The 26,899-nt window shown below is 44.5% G+C and overlaps 2 protein-coding genes across 13 annotated transcripts in view; both read right to left on the reverse strand.

The window, feature by feature from the left end:
* Window positions 1-155: 155 nt before the first annotated feature.
* Window positions 156-21,857, reverse strand: fam189a2 (family with sequence similarity 189 member A2). Its single transcript, XM_012828672.3, has 11 exons — window positions 20,570-21,857; window positions 17,337-17,393; window positions 12,457-12,567; window positions 6,617-6,736; window positions 6,276-6,383; window positions 5,621-5,754; window positions 4,806-4,941; window positions 4,377-4,476; window positions 3,132-3,263; window positions 1,424-1,713; window positions 156-1,045 (listed from the first exon to the last, which is right to left on the reverse strand). Exons 1-11 carry the CDS (start codon window positions 20,867-20,869, stop codon window positions 719-721), a joined length of 1,815 nt encoding a protein of 604 aa, XP_012684126.2. The 5' UTR covers window positions 20,870-21,857; the 3' UTR covers window positions 156-718.
* Window positions 21,858-21,940: 83 nt separating this feature from the next.
* Window positions 21,941-26,899, reverse strand: part of LOC105901228 (tight junction protein ZO-2) — an 82,547-nt gene continuing 77,588 nt past the window's right edge. For 10 of the 12 annotated variants that reach the window (XM_031570584.2, XM_031570579.2, XM_031570572.2 and 7 more), the window contains 4 exons: window positions 26,289-26,420; window positions 24,684-25,046; window positions 24,328-24,413; window positions 21,941-23,775 (listed from right to left, as the gene is read on the reverse strand). In XM_031570584.2, coding sequence (XP_031426444.1) covers window positions 23,604-23,775; window positions 24,328-24,413; window positions 24,684-25,046; window positions 26,289-26,420 — 753 coding nt within the window. In that variant the 3' untranslated portion in view covers window positions 21,941-23,603. Of the gene's footprint in view, window positions 23,776-24,319; window positions 24,414-24,683; window positions 25,047-26,288; window positions 26,421-26,899 lie in introns of all 12 variants that reach the window. The other 2 variants (XM_031570576.2, XM_031570574.2) reach the window with 2 other exon arrangements.

The following is a 26,899-nucleotide window of genomic DNA, read 5'->3' on the forward strand; positions in this document are numbered from 1 at the left end:
GCCAGAAACTACTTCCATGGGATGTTGCATTTTTTTAGTGTCTAACTGTTCTTGAAAGTAGTGATAAGAAAAACGTTCTAATGTTACATACACAGTCGGTCGTAAAAAGAGAAATGAATTGCAATGGTAAACAATACTTAACGGCACTTCTATGGTTCTTTTGCGACACTTACTTTATTAACAGGAGCTCTTGATGTGGCAAGCAAATCCTTCATACGTGACAAAATGCACTTACAGTAGGTATACATGGCAGCACATGCCAAGGGCACTATACAGAGACAGTAGTAAAAAGGCACTGACTTGGTCAACGAACATCATAGCTCTGAGTAGATAACAACGGTGTGCCTGTTTGTTATCCAGTGTTACATGCCTGTATGTCTGTCTGATTGAGGGAAGAGAAAAGATCAAAAGCTCAAATGTTTTCCGACGTCCCTTTTATTTCAAATCTAAATCAATTGGGAAAAGGGACGCAAGATGAACCAAAGCTACGAAATACAGAATGAAATAAAAACACATAGTCAAACTTCACAAAAACCTCCCAAAACTTAATTGTCTCAGAGGACACATCTGCCCTCATCAGATGTGAGTCTTTTAAGTACAAAACTGTCTTGTGGGCATGGGGCAAGAACAGTCATGAGGGTGAAAGGTCAAGATAGGCCATGGGGTGGGTAGCGTTTGGATGGGTTGGGATCTGGTTGGTGTCAGGTGGTGGTGCCACTCACAGCACGGTCTCCCTGAACACCCCGATCAGGCTGTGCGGCCTGTCATGCTCCCCAAGTCGGGAGCTCCCCGCCCGGGAGCCCAGTCGCGAGCTGGCAGTGCGAGACCCGTGCCTGCGCTCCCCCGTGCCCGTGCCCGCCCCCAGCTGCAGCTCGACCCAGGTGAAGGTGCTCAGGTCCCCGCAGCTGCGCAGGTGCAGCAGGCCCGGACGCTTTCTGCGCGGGAGCGTCTGTGCCAAGGGCTCCGGCGCCGGGGTGACCGCTAGTGCAGCTGGTTGGAGTACCGGGGCAGGCTGCGAGGTGGTGACCTCTGACCCTGTGATGACCTGGAGTATAAAGAGAGGAATGACAGGGTCATGAGAACATGCAAACATTGTTAAAGTGTGTGTGCCAATCACACCTGCAGTGCCAACTGACTGGTGTCACAAATATCCTATTAAAAACCTATGCAATATATGCTAATATATCCTGATCAGTAGTTCTGGGACATCACTGCAAAGTCATGAACACCTGATGAAAACACCTAGTAGCTTGGTAATCACAACCTCCCATAATCTGTACATTTTTCACTGCCCGACATCTACATACGTCAAATTCACATCCACACAGTTAATTCCCCTCATGCAAAGAGGAGCACATAAACACACAGTGACATGACATGACAAGAGCATCCGTCCGCGTCGTCTGGCCCGTCTGTGACTGACCTGGTCTATGATGCTGGCGCAGCGCACCGCCTCCTCCATGTGCTCCTCGTCGGAGCGCAGCATGCTCTTGATGCTGTCGACCAGCTCCTGCACCTCGGGCTCCAGGCTGCTCCAGGAGGACGAGTGCTCCAGGAAGCGCGCCACCAGCAGCTTGGTGTCCCGGTAGCTCTGGTAGTCCACCATGGAGGTGGGCCGGGGCCGCCGCGGTACCCTCCCCCGCCGCAGCGTCACAGTGGCCTGGTCAGTGGCCGTCCTTGTGTCTGTTTGGGTGGCCGCCTCGCAGCTCAAAACTGAGGAAGGGGGTAGCGAGAGTGAGGGAGAGCAGGAAAAGAGGGAATGGTGAGACAGAAAGAGCGAAAAAATGCAATGAGAGACAACCAATGGCGAGAGAGCAAGAAAGAGAGGGAGGATGGACAGAGAGAGGGTGTTTAGGAGGAAGAAAGATAGTCACACAGGAGAGGAAGGTGACAGAAAGAAGGAGGGAGAGGGAGTGAAACCATAAACAACAGCATGGTGAGCAGCACGTCCTGTCTTAGAGCTTTTCCAGCCAAACATGACTGTATTACTCCACTCTATGATGCACTGAAGTGTCACTCAACACCAGTGGTCCTGACTGAAGAACCACAGAAAGCTCAGTTGACACATTCTTCAACTAGAGATTCGGAAACACCGCAGTGAGTGAGATGCACATCGCAAGAATTAAATATATCGTGGGAGAGACCTGGAGCGAGACCACACGCAAACCAGTCTGAAGCAGGTTTTTAACACAGCGTGCCTGTACATGTCCGTTTATTTTAGATAACATTTTAAGCTTGGTATGTGCTTGGCATGATGAGGCCAAACCTCTGCCTTCTAACTGCACTCAGAGAACTGGCAAAATAACCCACTCAAAAGAGGTTCTGTCGCTAAGCTAAACTGCAGGGATCACTTGTCGGTAACTGAGCTGAGAGGATGCTATATATATATATATCTCCCTGAGTATCCACTGACAGATGGACTGACTACAGATTTATGATGAGAAAAAGCAGACTGAGCCAAGGCTTCACACCCCACCTCTGATCCTGTCATCGAACCTTTAAGCTCGAAAGCAGGACTGTCAGCTATCCACTCATTAAACTATTATTACATTAATAAACAAATGGGCCTTTATTAAAAATGTACATGTCTCCTATAAATACTTTTTAACCTCATAAATATTTCAGGTCATGGCTCGTTTTCTTTCTTTAGTTGTTATCTCAAGAACCATGACGTTAATTGGAGCCTCAAGGGCTTATGTAACTTCTGTTTATTCATGTGGTGCTGCCCCCCAGGCATTACAAGGAAACATAAGGCTGAGTTATGACTCATCAAAATGGTTCAGCGTTGTGTATGTTTTTTTTTTGTTGCTTAAATATATCATGACACACAGGTTTTATTATCACACAATCTTGATCAGAAAAGCTTTGCTTGATGTCCTCCTGCCTTTCCCAAGACTCAGAAAGCCTCAAACACAAACACCATAGTGCTTGACTTCTAGGCTTCTTCTTCTCCTCCTCCTCCTCCCCCCCTCACTATTCTTGTCACCAAACACCAAAAGACATGCCCTCAGGATCCTCTGGCTTTCCCAAGACCCAGAAACCCTCAAACCCAAATAGCTGAGCACCTCATATCAGTGACAGACATCTTGCCCTCTTTACAGGTCTTCCAAGAATACTAACACGTAGCCTACCTTTAGCAACCAGGTCCAGGAACACTGGGTCACTGTTGGACCTGCGGAGCTGCCGCTTCTGGGTTCTCCTGCCAGTCCCGGTTGCTGCCGGAGCCTCCGCTGCTGAGGAGGTCACCGTCTGCAGGCAGCTGTCTGAATCAAAACCAGCCCTGTTAGTGGTCAAAGGTTATATCTGTTGTGTCACAGGTGGCTGCTTTAAAAAGACCAGAGGAGCGCCACAGAAATCTAGATCGCTTGTGTGGCTATAGGCCTAAATTCTCAGGGTTTTGAGCTGGAGAGGTGAAGAGCATAATCATAAATGAATTAAAGTCAGTTATTTAAGTTCTTAATCAGAGAATCAGAATCACACACTGTGAATGCATTTGGCCTCGTGGTGTCAGTCTTTGTCCGCCCAGGCACTCGACCCTATGCTGGCTGGAGGACAGAAGAACGGACATTAAAAAAAGGGCAGATTCTCCAGCCTCCATCAATCTGAGAGCCCTTCCAAACGCAGCCTGCAGTAGAAGAACCTTTCCCCTGCAGATGCACTCACTCTCCCTTGTCCCTGGCCTCCCTCATCAGGAGAGGGTCATTTATCATGCTCAACCAAACATAGTTTGGTAAGGCCAAAATCTAGCTCTGTGATCCAACTGGGAACAGGGAGTGTCTAACTTCTGGAAGAAGAGCGAGAGGACTGACCAGAGTTCAGCAAGTTCCGAAATGCTTTTCATTTTAATTCGGTTTGGAATCGTGGTAAACTCACACGCATTGACCGCTCTGAAGAGGAACCTGAGGAGACGTTCTAGCAGAGGGCCGAGGGGCCGTGCAGTGACAGAGCTGTTACTTAAAATACGTGTGCTTTTTATATGCAGATGACATAAGTGGAGATGGACAGTCTCTGTCGCGACAACAAGGTTATGGCTCATTCAAGTAAGTATAGTGCTGGCTCATCCGCAACAGCCTCTTAAATAATTCTGTGGAGGTACAAGGACACCGCTTGGACAAACTTGGCTTTTGAGTCTTGAAAGAACATAAAGATTATCCTAAACATGTTGTGGTTCTACGTCATTTAGCATAGGCCCAAACCCGACACGTGCTCCTAAAAGCCCTGTAGTGATACAACCATACAAATAAGTATTTTATAAAACATCCTGAACATGATCATCTCTCTGCCAACTCTGTTCGTTTTGTTGTGAAATATGGAAGTACTTCCTTGCACATGGAAAGACATAAATTGACCGTAGAAATGCTGGGAATTTTCCTCACCAGTGATGGACGTTGCTGCTTCTGATTGGTCAGTCAGTCCATCGGTCACTTCGGTCAGTTCGGTCAGATCGGTCAGATCGGTCATCTGGATCTGTGTCTCCTGGGTACAGCGGAGAAAAGAGAGGCTTGTTTTCAAGAGCAAGGACATCCAGCCAAAATAAACTGTGCGACACACTGCTAATCTGCGGGCCCTCTGAGAAACGTACAGAAGGTCATGTAAAGATTGTCTCACATCTAATTTTACCCGACCATATAAAGAACTTTCAAAATAGTTCACCGCTTTTTGTAGCCAAGAACCTTAATTTGCTAGATGTAAAGAGAAGGGCTCCAGTACTTTTAAACATTTTTAGAACCTTTTAGGCTTTTCCCCCCCCATCTTGCTCCATTGCCTCTGCTGCAGTGGGTCTGTTACAGTGGGGTGTGTAATACCTGGGCAGGGGAGGGGTTGGATACTCCGGGAACTGCCTCGTATGGTGGAGGAGGATCTAGAGGACAGAAGACCTCGACCCCTTTGATCCGTGCACCATATATGTGGGGCAGGGGGATCACACTGTCACCAAACATTCTGTTGATACACACACACACACACACACACACACACACACACACACACACACACACACACACACACACACACACACACACACACACACACACACACACACACACACAGAGGGAAACACATTCACATACACACACTTTGTGAGCATTATCATCCCACAGCAAGTGCCATTAAACCATCAACAGCATAAAATCAAAAGCTCTCTGCCAAGCAAACATAGTTCCTTCCTATCTCGCTCCAGCTGGGGTCCGGCCAAAACACGTTACGAAATAGCAATCGCACATCAGACCAGAGCCCCAGCAGGAGTTGTCCTGCCAAATAGCCCACCACCACACACATCTGCCTAGTGCAGACGTGTCAACAATGCAGCAGGAAGTCTGAGAAGCCCTCAAGACGAGGTTGAGGGAGAGAGGACGCTATGTTCTGACAGACAGAGGGGGTGAGTGTGGTTAAGCCTGGCAGATGGTGCCCACCTAGCTCTTTTCACAACAAATCATAGAAACCATAACTGATGGGAGATTTCAGCATTATGCCTCTCTTGTCCTACAAGATGTTGCACATAACAAACAGACGCAGACCTATTTTTAAACTCTAGTTTTTAACTCTTAGTTTGGTGTTCCTATACTTCAGACGTCCCCCCCACAGGAGGATCCTAAGATGAGGGAGCTGAGGCTGAAGTTACCTGCGAGCCAGCCGCGGGGTGTAGGAGTAGAAGGTGGAGAAGTAGGAGGGGGGTGGCGCTGGGGGCACAAACTCGTCTGGGTCAGGCGGCCGTGGCTGCTCTTCCGCCTCCTCCACGGCGGACCGTGGCTCCTCCTGTGGACAAGAAGGACACCTCGCTGTGAGGACACGCTCTTTACCCTGAGAGGATCTGCACTCATTTAATCATGTTTACTTGTGCTGCTCAACTGGTGGAGCAGTTTTAATGCACTGCTGTGATGTGTGATTTGTCAGTAATGTAAAGCACTATCGTAATTCATTTCAATATTTAGAGTTCTCTACTTTATGCCACCAAGTTTAAGGTTACGTTTTGGATGCCAAGGAGTATCTAAAAAACAAGAACAGTTGTTTAAAACGTTTGTTGTTGTTGGTGTTGTGTGTTGTTGTTTTGTTTTCTTTTTAACAAGTTACAAATGTGACTAGAAGGTGAAGACATTTCTCAACAGGGGTTGCTTCACATTGCGATTGTGAAGAGCTTTTACTGATTCCTATATATGACAGAACAAGACAACGGGAGAGGGGAAGCTGTGAATGCAACTGTCAAGCTGCTGGGGACCCTGAACATGAGCTTTGGAATCACATGACCGGATAGGCAAGGTGTGATTGGTGGGACCTACCATGCAAGGCCGCCTGGCACTGAAGATCTGGAGGTATCGGAGTGCTGCGGCTACCAGGCACACTGCCGTCGTCACCGCATTCAGAGCGCACAGCGCAAACAGCACTTTCTAAAACACAGCAGAGGAAGAGGGCTGTGCTTAGGTGTCACAGAGGCATGTGTGGTTTCTCAGGAAAATAAACACATGTAAAACAACAGAACGTGCCAGCTATTAGATGCAGGGCATACGCATGTTCAATACACTGCTCAAATACTGGGGTAAAATGATTATTACTATATTAGAGATCACATTGATTTCTCTTTCAATTTCTCTCTCTGGCACGAACACATGCACACACTCACCTTAAGGAGCACCCGCATGGTGTTGCAAGAGTAGCCTGGGTACATTTTCAGCATTTTGTCTTCTTCACACTTTGTACTGGGAGTTTCAGCGCAACAGTTGCAGATGTCACCAAGCTCACTCTTGTCGAGAGAAGACACAATACACAATCGCTTAATGTTACAGACATAGATATGTAATACACATCTCCCATCTCCCACTATTACATTTCCCACTGCATCTAAAAGAGTCACTGCTATAATGTTCCACAGTCACATGCATGCTTGTTTTCTACAATAATATCTCTCCAATTAGCCAAGACATTCCTCTCTGCGGTCATACATTGTACCACTATCTAAAAGTGACCAATCCATTTATATACCAGGCCATATATGACCGAAAATAGCTTCTGTGAATGTGAGTGAAGAACAGGCCATCCTACAAGTTACTAACACACGGAAAAGTATTTGGACTCTGGTTTCAATCTAGAGCTCATCACACTAATATTTATAAACTCCTGGATTTAGTTGAGTGTTTTTTCAATGCAAAAAGCACACAGAGAAAGCTCCATCCATCCACCCTTGCAGTTTGGTGGTCAGTGATTGGGAGGCTCCTCCACCCCTTGCTCGGGGTGTAAATTGCTTTGAGCTTTTATGCTGGTGAATGGACGTCCTAAAAAAAGGCTGCTTTAAAAATACCTGCCCGTCTCCTTGGGCCGAACATTGCCCTGATACCCTTCAGCAGCTCCTACCCCCTCTTCCAGGCCAACCCAGCCCCTGAACCTCTGCAGTGGCGATGGAGCAGACGCCCACATGCACAGCGTGAAACACAAACCCTAGCTGGGCCGGAGCAGGAGGCCCCAGATGAGCTCAGCCAAATGAGCAAGTGTGATCAAGGTGAGACAAGCAGGACACTGCAGCAATGAACACGCTGTCAAACACACAAATATGTACTTACACACACACACACACACACACACACACACACATGAATGCGGGCACACTCACGCACACACAAACACACACACATACAGTACATACACTACACACATGCACACAGTGTGATCAAACAAACAAGATTATTGACCATCTGTCCGTTAATTCTGAGACTGTGTATTGGGGCCCTGTGTTGTGTAAACCAATCTTATTTCACCAGAACATTTCTTATGCTGTTATGCCTCTTCGTTCACACGGCTTCTCTCTCTTCACCTTTTACTCTGGTAACTGAGAGATGATACTGAATGAGTGAGGGAGGGGAGAGAAGATTTAACCTTCAGACAACTCAGGTTTTCTAGGCCTCGTGTTGGTGAGAGCAATGCCAGACTTGAAAACAGATGGTCAGACCACGAGGCTCCATTACTCTCAGTGGAGAGGAAGAGAGTAGAGAGAGGGGGGTGACTGGGAAAAAGAGAGCAGTTGAGAGAGAGGGAGAGGCAGAGAGAGAGGGAGAAAGAGAGGGTTAGAGTGTCTGTCTGTGTGTGTGTGTGTGTGTGTGTGTGTCTGTGAGAGAGAGAGCGAGAGAGAGAGAGAGAGAGAGAGAGAGAGAGAGAGAGAGCGATGGGGGGAGATGGTATTTCAGCATCTCGCTTTCACAGGAAAAGGAGCCGCTACGTCAGGAATTGCTATATAAGGTAACTCTCCCCTACCTGCAGTGTGGACGCCATGGCCAGGTCTCTCACTGTCACCTGTGATGAACTGCTTTTTAATTACCGCTGTCTGCCCTAACACAACACAAAGCCCATATCGTTACCCAGGACACGACCGGAACATCAGGAGATTCTCAGATACATCCTGCCTCAGTGGAAATTGACCAAAAGATACTGATGATGATAAACAGGTCTCTGTATGGTGGATGGAAAATAGCAAATCAATCAGGGAGGACATCTTCGAGGGGTTACTCAGCCTTGCCCCCTGAGAGATCTAATCACCCAAATCCTGTCTGGCAGTCGGATAAGGAAATGCCCAGACTGAACACTGAATCATATCTTCTTTTTTCGGTTTGAGATACGCCAGCAGCATAGCATTAACCTCAGTGAAAGATGCTGTCAGCATACTTGAGTTTGCATACTTCGGACTTTGTGTCTGGAGGCTTGACATCTTATTTCAATCCATTACGACTTGTCATAGTTCAAGTCTTTCAGTCTCCAGCCCATACTGGTTTACCTATGGCATAACCAATTCAAAATCATCTTTCCATTTGTTACATCCAGTTGCCATTTTCATTGCTGGATGTAAAACATTGATTTTACTGAACAATATTAAAAGTAGGCTACTGTCCAGTAAGAAAATATTAAATGCAAATGTGTTTTACTGGGCGATTCATAATGTCTTCACAAAAGAGACCAGTATCAAATTTAGAGTCTCGGTTTACAGGTCAAAGTGCAAGTACGTGTGCAGGCAAATTCTTCAGAATAATGAGATCCCAACGGAAGCGAAAATACAGAGCTCACGTCAGCCGGCGGCCATCACTGTCAATCAATTGAATGGGTCGCAATTAAATACGGGCATCGCACCGAAAGCCTGTAATCAGGCACCCACGCTCACTATCTGTTCTGTCTGTTCACTGCTTACTGTCATCCACTGGGAAAGATAGAGACCCCACACAGCCCACCCCGCTACTGACAGACAGACCCGTTTATCCGACAGAGGATCTGTCCTCGGGGGCTCTTCCGTCTTTATGATCCGACCCCTCCGTCTTGCGGGAATAATTGCCGCTAATTTTGCTAAATTATTGTAATTGCTAGATCGAGACAAATTTGATCTAATAGCTCATTTTCACATGAAAGGATATGATGATTACCATATTTCCCACTTAAAGAGAGGGGGATACGTCATTCTGTTAGTCTAGATGCAGAGTTAACATCCGCTAAAAGGTTCTATCTCATTGAACATAACGAATGAAAGAGCAAGGAAGCACTTTATCACGCAAATAGATGAATTTTATCAAGGGAGTTGGGCTTCAGACCACTCTGGACAGAATAACTGGCGATCATATGCTTTACTATTCCCTGTTGCAGTGCTTATATCATAAAGTTCTGTTTGCTCTGTGGCCTGTTTAAAAACCTCTCTATCCTGGGATGCAGGGACCATGTGTCACCCAGGTCATAACTGGTTCCTCCTCTGGTAGCCTACTCACTGCACCATCCAAGCTGGGGACGGACTGACTGCTTAGTCAACTGTGCACCAGCTGACCGGACGTGGTGAAACCCTGTATGTTGTGAGCTGGCAGACAGCAATCATGAGGGAATAATAAAACTTGAGTCATGGGATCTACATCCACACACATTCACACAGCATCAGTTAACCAATTGAATCTAAGTGATGTGTGGTATGAACAATGTGTGTGTGTGTGTGTGTGTGTGTGTGTGTGTGTGTGTGTGTGTGTGTGTACACACAGTGGTCTTTCATTAAATGTATGAGAGGCAGAAGGAGGGAGAGTAGGAGCATCGTCTAGAGGAGACAGGGAGGACGAGGAGGTGGTATTATTAGAAACAGCCCCTGCTGCTGATGCTCTCTACTGACAGCTGAGCTCCACGGCAGCCAGTGATGGTGTGTGTGTATGAGAGAGAGACTTTGTGTATGTGTGTGTGTCTGTGTGTTTGTCTGTGTGTGGCTGTGTGTGTGTGTGTTTGTGTGATGTTTTGCATGTTTGTTTGTGTGTTTGTGTGTGTGTGTGTGTGTGTGTGTGTGTGTGTGTGTGTGTGTGTGTGTGTGTGTGTGTGTGTGTGTGTGTGTGTGTGTGTGTGTACATGCTGAATGTGACCCTGGGCTCTTACCTCCCTGACAGGCGGGGGGATGCTCAGTGAAGTGAGCTGTCCAGCTGTCCCTCTAAAACACACCATTACCATAACCCTTCTGACACCCCCTCTGCCGCCACAACCTTTCTCCAGGGGGATTACTGGGGATGGCTAAACCCACTGAATTGCCTGGTAGGTGGGATTCCATATAAGCTTGGCTCCCCTGAGGATGAAAAGCACTAAGAGCTGTGTCTGCCTGCAGTGGCCACATCACATATGTTTTGTTGTTGTTGTTGTTTGTTGTTGCTGTCCTTTCATTACCTTTGAGATTGGTCTCCCAAAGACAAGATCTATTGATTCCTGTGGGACTTTGAATTTGAAAACACCCACCCCACACACCTGCACACACACCACTCCATCTCTAGTGGTGCAATCAAACTATAAAGCCATCTCAGTTTCAAATTGTCACTCCACAGCCAAGGCCAGGGGTACGTTCGTCGTAGAGTTGAAGCTAAGTTAATCAATTGGCCTTTTAGCCAGTTAAGATTAGCGAGCTGATTGAGAACAGCAAATATCGGTTCGTTAACGGCTGATCCGCATCCTAATCATGTGGTTAATTTCAACCAGGCTAAAGTTATCATGGCATTTGCGCGTGCACGTCCTACTTCAAAAGGCAGGAAAGGTCGATCACCAAAACCATGATTTTCTAACGGTATAATGGTTCTAAACTCAAAGAAAAGGGCTCTTTTTTTTCTCCGCTGGCGAGTAGGAGATGAACATGAACACTTATGAAGAATACAAGACCATAATCATGGCAAAATTCAACACCACCACCGCTGTTAGAGCAAGGTGTGTTGGGATGTTTATAGAGTGATATCTATGTAAGAATACCTGACGGCAAGTGTCCACTGGTACAGAGGTTGCCTCTACCGGTTTGAATCTGCATGGTTGCTAGTTCAAATCCCATCACCTCCTTCCTCGATGTAGTTTTACATTTCCTTGGAAGTCGCTTTGAATAAAAGTGTCTGTTAAATTACTAAATGTATTAATAACAAATGCAATAAATTGAAGCAGTGAAAATAAATTGTCTGTATTTCTCTCTATTCTTATCATGAGTCCACCTTAATCATTTTCTACAATAATGATATGCTATGGTGTACTAATAACACTCATATAATTATGAGTGCTTTGTTCTCCGCATCACCGACACTACAAAAATGTACCACTCGCAAAAAAGCGCAAGACAGTCAATGTTCGACTGTGGTGTTTGCAATAAATGACTCGAGAAGGTCTTGTAAATTAATGATTCCTTGTCGGCTGAATCGGTAGCGCTCATACAAGAATAATGGATCTTGCCGATCGCAAAGAACTCTCTCCCTCCGCTAATCTAACTCTAATATCAGTCCTTGGTCAATGGGATCCCTCCTTTTTCCGGGGGTGTGGCAAGCGTATCCAGCTACACTTAAGTTAGCCTGCCCTGGAGCAGGTTAGTGCCAATCGATATGTAACTATGGTGATTTATCAAAAGTTGCTTCCACGAACCAAAAAGAGGGGCGTTTTTTATCTTAGCCTGAAAATTAGCTCGCTAAACCGCTTAGCGAGCTACGACGAATACCCCCCAGCCTTCTAAACAACACTGGGACGTTTATAGATACCCTCCCCTTAAGACACTGGCTCATCTGGAGTAACTACTGTGCTTTTCCATGGCTGCTCCACTTAGAAATCAAAAGTAAAGGTTGCTCCATGGACACCACACATAATTAGAGCACAATGTAATCTTCTACAACATCACTGGGATAAAGCCTGGACAGAAAGCAGTAATCTTAGTTAAACACTGGATAAGATGTGAAATACCTTGCGCTATTGGTTAGGGGGTCCTTACGCAAAGGCCAGATCCCTCTACTTTGCATGCATTGTCCCCAAACTTAAACAAACCATCTTCCCTCGACTCTAATCACACCTTACAGTGGCAGAGATTTGCTTGGTCTGCTTCCCACATGAGTGTATATCTACTGGGTGAGCTCGACGCGGCGTGCCTTCATGTATGTAGGTGTGCATGATGGAAACAGCTGTGGTTTCAAGCGGTGAGCAGCAGTCATTCAGCATGGGCGTGTGTATGTCTCTTACCAGCTGGCAGTTCGTCATGGTGGAAACCAGCTGTGCTCCCTGACAGCATAGGATGAATCCAGCCAGGTTGAGTAGGACACACACCACAGACAGCAGGATGAACAGGTTCACCTGAAGGACACAGAGAGAGAAAGGTGAGGTTGCTTTGGTTGGCTGTGTCATCATAAGACCACACGGCACTAGGACCTTAACCATGCCCTACAAGCACAGCAACAGACTAGATTCTATCTTAAGCAATAGGTTACTGGAGTAGAATTTGCCTCATGCAACCTATACCATAGCTACATATACCATAGTCAATGACTTCAAAATGAAGACTAGTCTGCATTTTTAATGAATCCACTGTCCTTTCAGAACTGTCTTGTATGCATAGCCCATAGAAACGCTAGTTACTCATGTCTACTCTACTTATGGTGGTGGGAACATCAAAGGCCAGAAGAAAGGATGCACAAAGCTGATAACAGATTTGTATCTATCTCTACCCATTTAACACTTCTTAACACCAGAGGCCACTAAACTCAGACATATCACTTAGCCAATGTTGCAGTCTTGGAACATTTGTAAGGCAGGCTAACTTATGATGTTCTTTCTATATTCTTTATATTTGTATGTAGTTCAACAAAGTACGTATTTGCTTCTTGAAAGAACACTTTTTATGTGTTTCTATTTTGTAGATCACCCTCAAGATGTTTACTGACACAACAAGCATCCATTAGAGTGCAAAAACAAATTAGCCTTCTTTAAATAAGAACCTGAACTGGAAACCATGACGGCACTCTGCCTGCCTAGCCATCTAAATCCAATGATTTAATTTATTACTGGCAAAGATAACAGCATTTCAGTGCCACTCTTCAACATAAAAACTGCCAGTGCTCAAAATGACGCATTTATTTTGTTTTGCACTCATGAGAATGCTGTAAACTAAGCATTCCACTTCCAACCCAAGAAGAGCATTGTCATGTGACAGTTATCATATGAGCCTCAGCAGATATTGTTTTCGGGCAGGCCTAGGAATGCTGCTGCAGTCAGGTCCAAAGGCAATGTTACTGCAGTATCAAGGTCCCTGACATATTTGGCACCTTATTCCTGGGAAGGCTGACACTCCACTCCCCCCTCCCCCCTATCTGTGCTGTTGCACCAGAGTTGCTGATGACACTCTAGAAGGGAAGGGGGTGGGAGATCTGAATCACTTTGGCGCCATGGCCCTCCAGGCCCATTATGTGCCTCTCGCCTGGCAGGGGATGTTGCATACTGCACTACTGGTCTGTATCTGACTTAAATTCATTAAATCAATAGACTGATGCATACACACACACACACACACACACACACACACACACACACACACACACACACACACACACACACACACACACACACACACACACCACACACACACAGACACACACACACACACACACATACACAAACAAACAAACCACATGGTTGCTTAAGGGAAGGGCAGCCAGTCAGTTGGTCAGAGTGCAAATTATATCTGAATTGCTACTACTGTGGGAAAATCTACGGTCATTTGCTTAACAGCAGAATAAATCATGGACTAACTTTTCCCATCAGATAATAAGTTTGATTTAAAGTCTCTCTATGATTGTTAGATTTAGGTGTTTTGTAACTTAATTTCATAACTTCACATACCTCCAACAACCCCCACAACTTAGTTTGCATAGCATCAGGCAAGAGCCATCGAGGTGGCTCCTGGCCTTTTGTTTATGTTGATGAGCCATTAGACTCTGATTGTTGGCTTTTGTCTACAGCCACGGCAAGATGGTTGAAGCAAAGACATTAGCATCTATACCTGGTATGGTCCTTGGTCAAGCTGGACTTCCCCTTTGACCTCCAGGCACACCCATCCCCTCCCCTACACACATGTGTTACAGTTTTTTCCAATCATTTTAGTTCTTGTACCTATACCATGGATACTTTTCCCAAACACTTAACACAGTGGGCTTTAGAGACACACACCTCTGCATATCAGTTAACTTTTGGTGCAAAATGCACTACAACAACCACACCACAATCAATTCTGCCGTAACTTTAACACATGTTCCCTCTCAGAGTAGAATGACCTAAAAAATACTAACAACTTGAAGGATTGCTAATTGCATCTATAAGATGTTGCTGTGTCCTCCAGTTTAGCATAGATTACTGTAGTGTTGCATTAAAAAAGAGAAAAAACACACACAGACAAACACTTCTTTGGACTAATTCTAAAATGCTGCAATATGTTTCATTACAGCCATATGCTAGAATTGCATGTGTTACTGCACTATATAGGCTTACTACATTACAACAAAAAGGCATGAATATGCTACGTATTTACTGCAGTATTTCCAATGCAGTAAATTACATACATCAACACAAGATACAGTCTACCAAAGTACTGTAATACCACTAGAAGTCTGCTGTAGCCCTACAGTAATGCTGATCCATTCTGTCCTAGTGAGAAGTCTGTAAGCCAAAACAAACTAAATAATCTAAATAAACTTTCTGCTAAATTAAGAGTACTTTTTCTTATTCAAGCATATACAGTTTTTTTCCAATCATTTTAGTTCTTGTACCTATACCATGTTCACATTCCCAAAACACTTAACACATGGAGCACACCAGTAGACCATGTGAACCAAACTGTGGATACTTGCCCCTATGCTTAGATACAAATGCTGGCAATGACACCTTCTTCCAAAATTCATGGATACCTGTTCCATTCAATGTTCACTACCAGCAAAACACTGTGGAACTACAGCATTTTTTGCCAATGTTTAGATACTCTGTTCAGAACAGTTAACTTTCAGTTCAAAACCTTACTTACAGTAATTTAGATCACTGTAGATGGAAAGATGCTTTGTTTAGACAGACAAATTAAATGATATGCTTGAATAAGAAAAAGTATTCTTAATTTAGCAGAAAGTTTATTTAGATTATTTAGTTTGTTTTGGCTTGCAGACTTCTCACTATCTCTAATAGTAATAGAGTCTATAGAAGGCAAACATAGATGTAACTGTTCCTGAAAAGTTGTTTCCACTATTACAGTACTGCTCTTTATGTGTCATAGGCTATCAGTGAAAGACAGTGATTGAAGAATGCAATTCTTCAATTTACAGTAATTACAGTAAATTTGCCACACTCAATTTTGACATCTATTGTGAGAGGCAAACCGACATATCAACACTGTCTTCAGATACTTGGCTTGGATTGACGTATTTCCAAGATGCAATGCAGAGGAGAATGTTACCGTAAATGCGAAGTTCAAACATGTAAAAGTCCAATGCATGGATCAGCATTACTGTAGGGCTACAGCAGACTTCTAGTGGTATTACAGTACTTTGGTAGACTGTATCTTGTGTTGATGTATGTAATTTACTGCATTGGAAATACTGCAGTAAATACGCAGCATATTCATGCCTTTTTGTTGTAATGTAGTAAGCCTATATAGTGCAGTAACACATGCAATTCTAGCATATGGCTGTAATGAAACATATTGCAGCATTTTACAAACTTTATTACTGTAGTCCAAAGAAGTGTTTGTCTGTGTGTGTTTTTTCTCTTTTTTTAATGCAACACTACAGTAATCTATGTTAAACTGGAGGACACAGCAACATTTTATAGATGCAATTAGCAATGCTTCAAGTTGTTAGTGTTTTTTAGGTAATTCTACTCTGAGAGGGAACATGTGTTAAAGTTACGGCAGAATTGATTGTGGTGTGGTTGTTGTATTGCATTTTGCACCAAAAGTTAACTGATATGCAGAGGTGTGTGTCTGTAAAGGCCACGGTGTTAAGTGTTTGGGAAAAGTATCCATGGTATAGGTACAAGAACTAAAATGATTGAAAAAAACTGTAATTTAATTGGTCTAAACAAAGCATCTTTCCATCTACAGTGATCTAAATTACTATAAGTAAGGTTTTGAACTGAAAGTTAACTGTTCTGAACAGAGTATCTAAACATTGGCAAAAAATGCTGTAGTTCCACAGTGTTTTGCTGGTAGTGAACATTAACTGGGACAGGTATCCATGAATTTTGGAAGAAAGTGTCATTGCCAGCATTTGTATCTAAGCATAGGGGCAAGTATCCACAGTTTGGTTCACATGGTCTACTGGTGTGCTCGATGTGTTAAGTGTTTTGGGAATGTGAACATGGTATAGGTACAAGAACTAAAATGATTGGAAAAAACTGTAATTCTACAATATAAAATGTCTGTACTTTCTGTAATGTATGAGAAGAAGGAGAAAGAAGATCGACGTGCCTAGTGCATGCTCGTGCTGTGTCGAGCTGACTGTGACTAGTGGCTGAATAAACACATTCTTTCGCTAAGCCGTCTTCTACAAGTCTGTTATTCTGAAGAAGCTAACTTGAACCAAGCCTGGGCCTCCGACCAATTCACTGGAGAACAGCAGAAGCTTTCAGTTTACTGTAGTAGCTGATTTTAAACATTTAGATAGTACTGACTCCAAATGTACTGCATGTTCTGTTGGCAAAACTTCAAAAGCTTCTGGTTTCATGTTGATCTCCAGCTTTGGCTGGCTGCAAAAATAGCGATAGTAAACAAATGTGGATATTTGATTTTTTACTGAATTAATTCCATTCTTGACCTTCCACTTATTTTTCCACTGTCCTACCTAGTTCTTCCTGCCTGTGTATTGATGGAAATGTGGGGGGAAATTCGGAGAACCCCAAAAATCCTGTAAAAATGAATTCAGCTGTGGAGAGCAGTGTGAGTTGAAGAAAGGTAAATGAGTTTGGGTTTTTTGACACGCTCCTCCACCAGTGCTCAAAACTCAGTACATCTAGATGCACCAGGAATGATTCATCTGAACCTCTCATGAAGTCGACATCAACCAGCCAGGTTTGATAGGGCCACTTACCAAAAGGAGCATTGGTCGTCTCCATGTTGTGAGGCCTATGATCCCTGAGAGGATGACCTGCACACAACATAAATAGAACAGTGAGATAACCACAAACACACACACACACACACACACAAACACGCTCTCTCTCTCTCCCTTTGTCTCTCACTCTCACACAAACACAAACACAAACACACATTCACTCACACACACATTCACTCACACACCATTCAAGAAAAACAAACCGTGTTTACTTTCTGGGTGAACTTAATGTGTGGCTGGAAGCCCAGCATTTCCTCTTGGAAAAAAACATCTATTTTCCTTTCTATGAATCAGACTGCTTCCTGCTTCAGTCTTTCTCCATTTTGCACACCTCTCCTTCCCTCCTCTGAGATTTTGAACAGTGAAAAAACACATGGCGCTCTCGAACCTATTCACACATTCCAGCGTGTGTTTGTAATATTTGTTTCTGAGGGCCTCCACCAGCGAGGGAGGCCATAGAGTGTGACATGCCTGCCCCTAATCTGAAAAGTTCTTAAAATACCTTTCTTAACAGTAACTGTGTTTACGGTCTAAACCCCACTGCTGATCTGATCTAACAGCAGAGCTCCCACTAGATCCCTATCTGTGTAGTGCCCTAAGGGCAGCTTACATTGCTGCAAGCAGAAGTGACTGTGGGCAGGCCTTCAGCCCTGACACCCTGGGGTGGCTGAAGAGAAAGGGATGCGGTCCAGTGTGATTGTGGTGGCAGTGGGTAACTGTGTGTGTGTGTGTGTGTGTGTGTGTGTGTGTGTGTGTGTGTGTGTGTGTGTGTGTGTGTGTGTGTGTGTGTGTGTGTGTGTGTGTGTGTGTGTGTGTGTGTGTGTGTGTGTGTGTGTGTGTGTGTGTGTGTGTGTGTGTGTGTGTGTGTGTGTGTGTGTGTGTGTGTGTGTGTGTGTGCGCGCGCGTGAACAGAGGTCAGTAGGTTCTCCACATATTCTAGCTGACTGGTTCTTATCACCTTTTACACACCATTAAATTGTCACCATTCTGTCCCTGCTGTCCTCGCAGTGCCCTGGTGCAGACTGGAGTTCATTGTGTTTATGGACAAGGACTGGGCTGCACACAAGGCATTCACACTACTTGTTCAGTAGACATAGTGAGGGCATTGTATATCTTCTGGGAATCTATACATAAATGTGAGCAGGCTATATCTGCATAGGAGCCTGAGCTTGCATTGTTCAGGATGTTGTATAACGAGTCCATTCTTAATGATAATAATAGCATTGTTGAGTATTCTATTCACTCTACTGCGATGGGGGGTATTTTGGTAACCCTTTATTTTCAGTCTGCTGTGTTCTAAATATTAGCCAAATCGATGTCGCTGGTAAGTACGAGATAATTATGCAAGGTCAATAAGGTTTGTTCTCTAAAAGTGAAACTATTGTAGTGAAATACCTAACACATTCTCACACAAGAAAGATTTCAAGGAATCCTAACATGTTTTAATTTGGATAAACAATTGATAGTACCAAGCCAATGTAATAAAATGACCCTGCAGCACCAGTAGCATTTTAGATAATAAACATTTTCATATATCTACATGGGTAGCCTATGTACTGGGTGTTAATATGTAATTATATTGGTAAAGATAGTAAGCACCAATTACATTTAACTAAATTACAGTGTAATGCCTGGCATGTTTCAGGAATTCAAGCTAAAAAGGATATAATGACCTACATGTATATATATATATATATATATATATATATATATATATATGTGTGTGTGTGTGTGTGTGTGTGTGTGTGTCTGTGCTGTATTTGAAGAAGTATGTTGGACGCCACAAACATATCTAAACTATATTTTATTGTGAGGCAGCATATTCTCTTTAGAAAGTAGTAATGCTTTTTGAGTAAGAAAGCATCAAAGAGATTTTGTCTGAGTTTTTTGAACACTCCTTTCAGTGTTGCCTTCTCTGACCCTTCCTGTACGTTATGAGTTTCAAGGGGCCTGCAAACTTAATGTTTGTATCTACAAAGAACATGTCTGGTATTTCCTGCTTCTCTGTGTGTTTCTTTCTGCTCTCACTCCCTACCCCAAAGTATCCCAATACAATTCAGTTAGATCTCAGAAGTACTTACTACTTGGTTACTATTTTTGTAACAAAATAATCATGTAATGACTCACAGTTCATCCCAGATATAAATATTTTTTTGTCCATCTAATGCCAAAACGTTGTTTAGTGAAATTTACTGGGATTGTCTTGGCGGCAAAGTAAGGCTACTCAACATTGGGTTTCTCAATACTGTTCCTGGGCCCCTCTGCTGCACTGCATCAGTTCTATTTATCCAGGCACACCTGATTAAAGTCAAGGTAATTATAATGCTCTTGTATAGCATCAGGTGCATTCAGAGCCATAACCTAGTCATTGATGAGGTTCAGAAAAGTGACAGATAGAAGATGGGGTTGGGGCAGGAGCAGGGTTTAGAACCACTTATTTAACTAATTAACTAATTAAACACTACGTTTAGGTCTTATTAACTGTAATTTAGTGATGCCAATATTGATACCTATTCCTGTTATCTATTGACTTGAAATATAGCCTCAACAGAATTAGGTTGAAGTATGCTTTCCTACAAAACAATCCATGGCTTCACTCCTCCTTTACAAATCCAAAATAAAATGTCAGTGACTGATATAACCAGCTTATGTCACGTCTGACGCCTGCTGAACAGGCAGTTGTCTGCTTAAACATGCAGATGTAAGAAATGGAAGGTATGGAGAAGGGACATATGTTTCACTTGATAAACCTGATGTAAGTAAGGCAATCTCGAAATGGTTACCTTCAAATTCCTCGTATCGTTGCTGGGTAGCAGCAGCTGCAATGCCATTGACGGGAGCAAAGCAAACTAGCTTTTACAACCCTCCTGCTCCCTCAGCCCCCTGTAAGTGTAACTGTACCCTACCTGTTGATATGTCGCGAAAAGTTGGGTTGCCAAAAGCTCCTGTCCCTCATCTAGTTACAGTTCAATTTACACACTGAAATAGGAAGACACCCAAACAAGTCGTCATATTTGCCAGAACACCACAAATTAGTTATGATTTAATTAATTTACATTATTTGCTGTTATTGTTGACGGCCTACTCTGATGTTTACATTTAAACCCAATTGTTAAACTGCAGTAATGACATGGGGTATGCAATATCAGTGAATTATCCATGCGTCCATACTGAAACCTTTCTTGTTCACTGATTAAAATCTTACGCACTGATGAGCCTGCCCAGAACGGGCATGAATTCCGAACGGGAGGCGAGTTGCTGATGGACAGAGCTCCGAAGGAGAGCGCCACCATGGAGCAGCCGAGAGCCAACTGCAGCAATCCCAGTGAGAGCAGCGGGCGACCGGGTAGCAGCGCCGGAATGAGCCGCGACTGAGATCCAGGCATACGAGATCCAGGGGTGGGAATGCAGCCTCTGCGGCTTCTGTAAGATGGATCCCCCAGCGGAGGGGCAAGCGAGACCCTGCTAACACGACAACAAGATCCTGGCAGGACTACTGGCAGCGACATTGAAGACGCGCGACTGGCGACAGAACAATAGACCTTAAACAAGGGAGGATCATCAATAGAATCCGTTCGCTCATTTTACTGTCTGTAGCCGTATGTAGCACAACAAGGCTTAATCCCTCTCTCTGCTCAGTCCATGTGCTGTGTCTTCCATGATCCTTCCCTCGGAGGTAGCTGAGTTTTAAGTTTTAAAATAACTCCTCTCTGTAACCGGGTGCTCGGATTGCGTTTCACATTTTTTGGCAGAGGGACAGAAAAGGCGGAGAGTGGGGGTCGCGTGGGAATAGGCCACACAACCCGTTTTGTTTTCGAAAAGGAAGACAATTAATGGGTGTGAAATTTTAATCTTATCTTAACTCCATCTCTTAACGAGTTACCTGGCTAACCCTGAGGGTTGCCTCTCTTGTTTTGTTGTAAGCACTACATTCTGTTGATTATTTGACCTCGAGCAACAGGTTTTTTTGCATCACGCAAGTGTTTGGCCATAAATATTTAATGACGACCATCACAATTTCCTGTTTCCTTTAAAGGGCACAAAGGCAAAAGCAGAAGACTGACAAAAGCTTGTTGGGACTTGTCAAGCATATTTAAACCCTTCTGGATCGGAACTGTAGTCTGTCTGCAGATTAATGCCTCTTACACTGGATTGAATAGGCTACATAATGATTTGAACAGAGCAAAGATCGCCTTTGTTGTTGCGCTCCTGAAATAGTCTACATCATTCACTCATTCACTGCAAGACGTTAAATGGTCACCATATCCATTTCTGAGGTTTTATGAATGAATTTAAGTTTCAAATAAATGAGACACATTGCCACTTTGACTTTTATGCATTACATAAATTATCAATGTAAAGCTCTTTGTTGATAATAGCCACCAACAGAATAATTTGGAATAGAAAAAGCAGTTGGTAGGGTAACAAATAATACATTACCTTCAAAGACATTGCAACCCTTCATCCCATAACCTTTCATTTTTAAAGGTTACCGCTGAGATACAGGACTACCAACATCAATAGTCTGTCCTCACTGCACGTAGTGAACATGTTTATTAATAATATCACATATGTCACAGTGAAGATTATTTAAGTTGATTTATTTGGTGTTTGTAAAGTGAAATTCCACAACAGATCCAGACAGACTTGTCCAGTCATCGCCACTCTCTCTTGACATTATTTCTCCACAAACAGTGGAAGCCATCAGAGAAAAATAAAGAAGACAAAGACAAAAGATAAAAAACAGAAGGTCAAAAGCACTTAAAACCATTGTGTGGAGGTACAGCTGGCCAATGTACAATCAAGCCGAAAAAACAGTATAGACTTGAGACAGCAACAGTAGGGCCTATATTATGACTTGTGACGACAGCATCAAACAAGCATCCATTTTTACAACTTCTCAATACTTTCATGTACACCACTTGTTTTTTTTTTGGAAACACTTCTTTGTCATCACTCATTTCATTTCTGCAGAGGATGAAGGTGAAGCACATACAGCATTTAAGGTTTTGGTGTTAGTCGGTTCCCTGTTTTGAGCTTGTGAGCAGCAGTGTATATAAGTCCAGAGGGCTGGATTGTCACGTCCCCAAGCCTCTACATTATTTCATAAAGTAAAAAGGCACTTCAAAAAATTGTAACAAAATCCAGTGTACTGTATTTAACCTGTTCTCCACTCACAGAATCATGAGGAAAGGAATGCTGACAGAGGTAAAAAAAAGAATAAAAAGGACACACACCTTATTATTATCATGTTACCTTTTGTAATAGATTCTGGACACTCGCGGTATAGTCTAATTTTAAAGGATACAAAACGTAAGTGTAACAGAAGAAAACGTTCGTTTATACAGTAGCACATGACAGGCTTAAGGTGTTTAATGAGGTGAAAGGGAGTCGTGGCAATACGTTTCAGTTGATCTGCACAAACTGAACTTTTTTTTTTTGCATAGGCAAGAAAACATATGGTTCCTGGATATTCAACACAAAGGATGAAAAAACAACAACAAAGACACAACTGAAAAGCCAAGTGGTAAATACAATAAAAAAGTTTAAAAAATTGTAACTTCTTCAAAGCAAGAAGGAGAATAAGAAAGAAAATGTGTGAGAAACTTAAAAGCAGGGGGGCTTCCAAGTCAGCAGCAGATTGTTGCGGGGCACAGGAGGTGGGGTAGGGAAGAGGGAGTTTGGGATTAGGGGATTGCCCCTCTGGAATGGTAGCATGGGGCTGTCAGACTATCTCTCAGGTCAGTTTTTTGCTGGGATTATAGTCTGGAAACCCTCAATTTAGAAGAGCTTGGCTCATCAGATTTTGGACCAATCAGTGATCTGAGGGGAGTGGTTCAGGAGATGACACAGAGGAATTCTAAATCCAACCGTCACAACATGGCTGCCGTTAGAGAGGTTGGAAACAATATTGCAATGTCATGTTATGGCTCTTCACTATGCTGGGTTTAGTATGTTTGATTTTCCAACTGGCTTTGTTTTTCTTACATCTTATCGAGAGCTCAGTCTTTGCTACAACAGCTATATGGAAAATCCAATCACTTTCAGTATAATTTGTATCGATGCTCATTAGTGACACCCCTAGGCCAATCGCAATCCCATAGAGCATCTCCAGACCACAATGAGTGCAGTGAAAAGTTATGGATGGCTGCGCCATGCCAGTGGAATGGTGTTGCTGTGTTCTGAGCCAAGCAGGGCATATTCGTCATGTCTCTCTCTCCCTCTTTCTTTCCTTCTTTCTTTCTACAGCTCAGTGTCCTGATACTTCTGTGCATTCTGGGCGTAGTAGCCTCGCCGCGTCTGCTCGGCAAGGTGCCGGCGGTACTCGTCCTCCTCCTCGTTGGGCTGGTACGGCCGCCCATCTGAATAGGGCAGCTTGGAGGGCGGCGTCTGCGGCTCGGGCCGAGAGCTGGACCTGAATGACACAACAGACCCGTCAATCAATCAGTCATTAAACTCACTTCAATGATCCACACTGCTGATCTCAGAGATCTGACTGAGTTACTGACACTGTTTGCCGTAGTCTGCCAAAGTTTGCCGGTGTCACTTATTTGTTTTGCCTCTGATTCTGATTGGCAGTCGCAGAAACTCGAAATATGACAGAGGAGGAAGAATCTCAACCTGAAACTGAGACCATTCAATAGCCTACATTCCTGCTTAGCTAGCAGCAGCTGCAGTGCTCCTAGCAGGGACCGAGGACGATTCATTTTACAAGCTCGTGTGTGCAGGTTACTTCTCCAGAGCCTTGTAACTATACTCTACCTGTTCATGTGACAGTGAAACGTATCTTACCACCTTGCACCACATGAAGTTACATAAAGTTACTCAGTTAATGTCAGCCATGTCAATTAAAGACAGAGTGACAAAGAGCTTTAGGGTTAGGTCTACTATAACAGGTCTACTGAAAGAGGGCTGCCTCTCACACACTCATTGACTCACTCATTCATTCGGTCACTCACTTTCTTACCCGATGGGCTGTGGCCGACTGTGGTCCAACTTCTGAGACTTATTAGGGACAGCATAGATGTCTGGATGCTTCTGGGCTATCTCTAGCTGAAAAAGGATGAAAATGTGTTTTGCTAGTGTATTTTAGAAATGTGGGCCTATATGTAAAAACTAATCATCACCAATTAACCAATTAATTTACCACCCTACAAATCCACTTTTACACAGCCCACAGACACACACACACACACACACACACACAGACACACAGACACACACACACACACACACACACACACACACACACACACACAGTATATACAGTATATACAGTATATATAGATAGAGACAGACACAGAACTTGTACAGAACCCTCACCCTGGCATTCTGGGCCTCCTGTATCTCCAGCATCCTCTGTGCTCGGGCAAAGTGGTCCATCTTCTCGAAGGCTCGCACCTTCCCCAGGAAGGACTTGAGCGATGGGTCGGGGCCCTCCTCGGGCTCCTCAGGGCCGCGCAGCGCCAGCCCTAGTGGCGGCTGGCTGTCGACGACCGGGCCGCGGGAGCTGCGGGACGCAGAGGACGGCTTGAGAGCGTTGGGGGGCGGCAGGGACCGTCCCCCTCCGGGCGAGTCCTGACTGCGCGGGTGGTCGCTGCTTGCGGGGCTGCTGGAATGCGAGTCGTAGCCTCTGCTGGATTCGGAGGGGCCCCGCGGCCCATCGTCCCGGTGAGGGAGTTTCACCTGGAAGAGCCGAGAGCCCCAAGCAGGTCAAAAGGCTGCCTGATAATGCAGGTCAAAACTCCTGCATTTCCAGCTATTCATTAGAGTGCAATTAACCCCTTAAATGAATGCCACTATGCTACCAATTAAGGAGCACAACTGTCACACTAATAAAGGGTAGCATGAAATCGTATATAAACTCACTTACTCACAACACCACAGTCATATTCATACATTTTACACTACAGGCACTTCCAGGATGTACACATTTCAGTTTATGTTAGCTCTTACCTATCCATCACTGCACACGATCATGGTACAGAAGGTGGCAGAATTAAAACATGGGGGTGTGTGTGTCACTTGTCTTGAGCTATATGCTATATAGGTCAAGGGAGGGGGTGTGGGGTGGATTCTGATTCCCCAATGCACTGGCACTGTAAGGTATTATCTGTGTTGCCTACACCAAGAACTGCCACTGTGTATTTATCTACTCAATACCAAGCCTTATACTAAGCTCTTACCTCATATTCTAAAGCCAGTGACTGGAGACACAAATACATCTATATGGGTAACAACAGCAGCACAAGGCTATGTGGCATCTAGAGCAGGTTTTCTATAGCAATACAGTCTCTGGGTTCTAACGAGGTACCGGTGTGTTCCACTGAACTGCATTGGGACGAGTCAGACCCCTGAGGGACGGGCTTCCTCCAAAGGAACCCGTTCTTCTTTTAGAGCAACGGCAACAACAAGAAACACAGAAACAAACAGGAAACAGGTTTTCAGGAAACAATGGTGCTTAACACAGCACAAAGAGCCGTTCAGTAAACCTCATCAAGTTTCACATCTTCCTCTCTGCCGTACAGCTCTGTGTAGCTAGAGATGGTGGCCCATGGGGGTCCCTTCACTGGACTAGTCCAGACCGAGGACTTTCTGAGGGTGTAGGAGTGCAGGTGTGTGCATGCGTGGGTGTTGTTGGATGGAGTCAGTCTGTTAGTGGGGAGGCAGTGTGTATCCCAGGTCTGCCTCAGCAGTCCCACCTAAGCCAGCATCGGGGGCTTAAGCTCCCTCTCCCTCTCCTCTCCACAGGCTGGGCACAGCTAATTAGGCCAACCGTGCCTCGTGCCTGAGCGCGGGCTGGGATGGGCCTAAAACATCTGATGCTGTTAGTCCAGGTGAGGGGAACCAAGACACCCCGGGACAAAAGGCAGAAGTGGGAGGAAGAGGAGAAGGGGGTGGGGGAGGGGGGTGGGGTGTTGGGCTCACCTTAGGAGGCTCGGGCAGGAAGGTGGACATGGGGCCGGGGGGGTCGCTGCTACGCCTGTCCCTGCTCACCCTGTCCCTGCTCCCCACACTCCTGACGCGGCCGCGGACCTCTGGGCTGGAGCGGCGCAGGATCTGAGAGGCACGGGGGTGTGGGGCGGGGGAAGTTGGTGAGAGTGGAGAGGGTGAGAAGGAGAAGATGTGCAAACGAAGGGAGAGGTGGGCAGGAGAGGACTGTTTGCTTTCCGTATAAAACATCTGCTGTGTTAATTTTTTTTACACCACAGCTGATCTCAGTATATTCCTCTCCAAAACAACTAAACTTTAAAACCTTTAATAACCTTTCTAGAGATGGATACATTACATGCATAGTTTATTGCATGATACTCAAAATCGTTTTGTGCTGAAATACGTCCACAGACATGAGTGTGTCTCTGCTGCCTTTCGTTCATGAAAACTGAAGCACAGTTTAAAAAAGCAGTTGCAACACAAGGGCTTTTAAGGTCTCCCATCCCAGGTCATGCCCTTAGAAATAAATATGTTATAAACATTTGTGTAGTTACATAATACTGTGGAGGGAAGGGTTTGGTCACGTTCACAGGAAAACCCAGAGG

Source organism: Clupea harengus, chromosome 7 (assembly GCF_900700415.2).
Source record: "Clupea harengus chromosome 7, Ch_v2.0.2, whole genome shotgun sequence".
NCBI lineage: Eukaryota > Metazoa > Chordata > Actinopteri > Clupeiformes > Clupeidae > Clupea > Clupea harengus.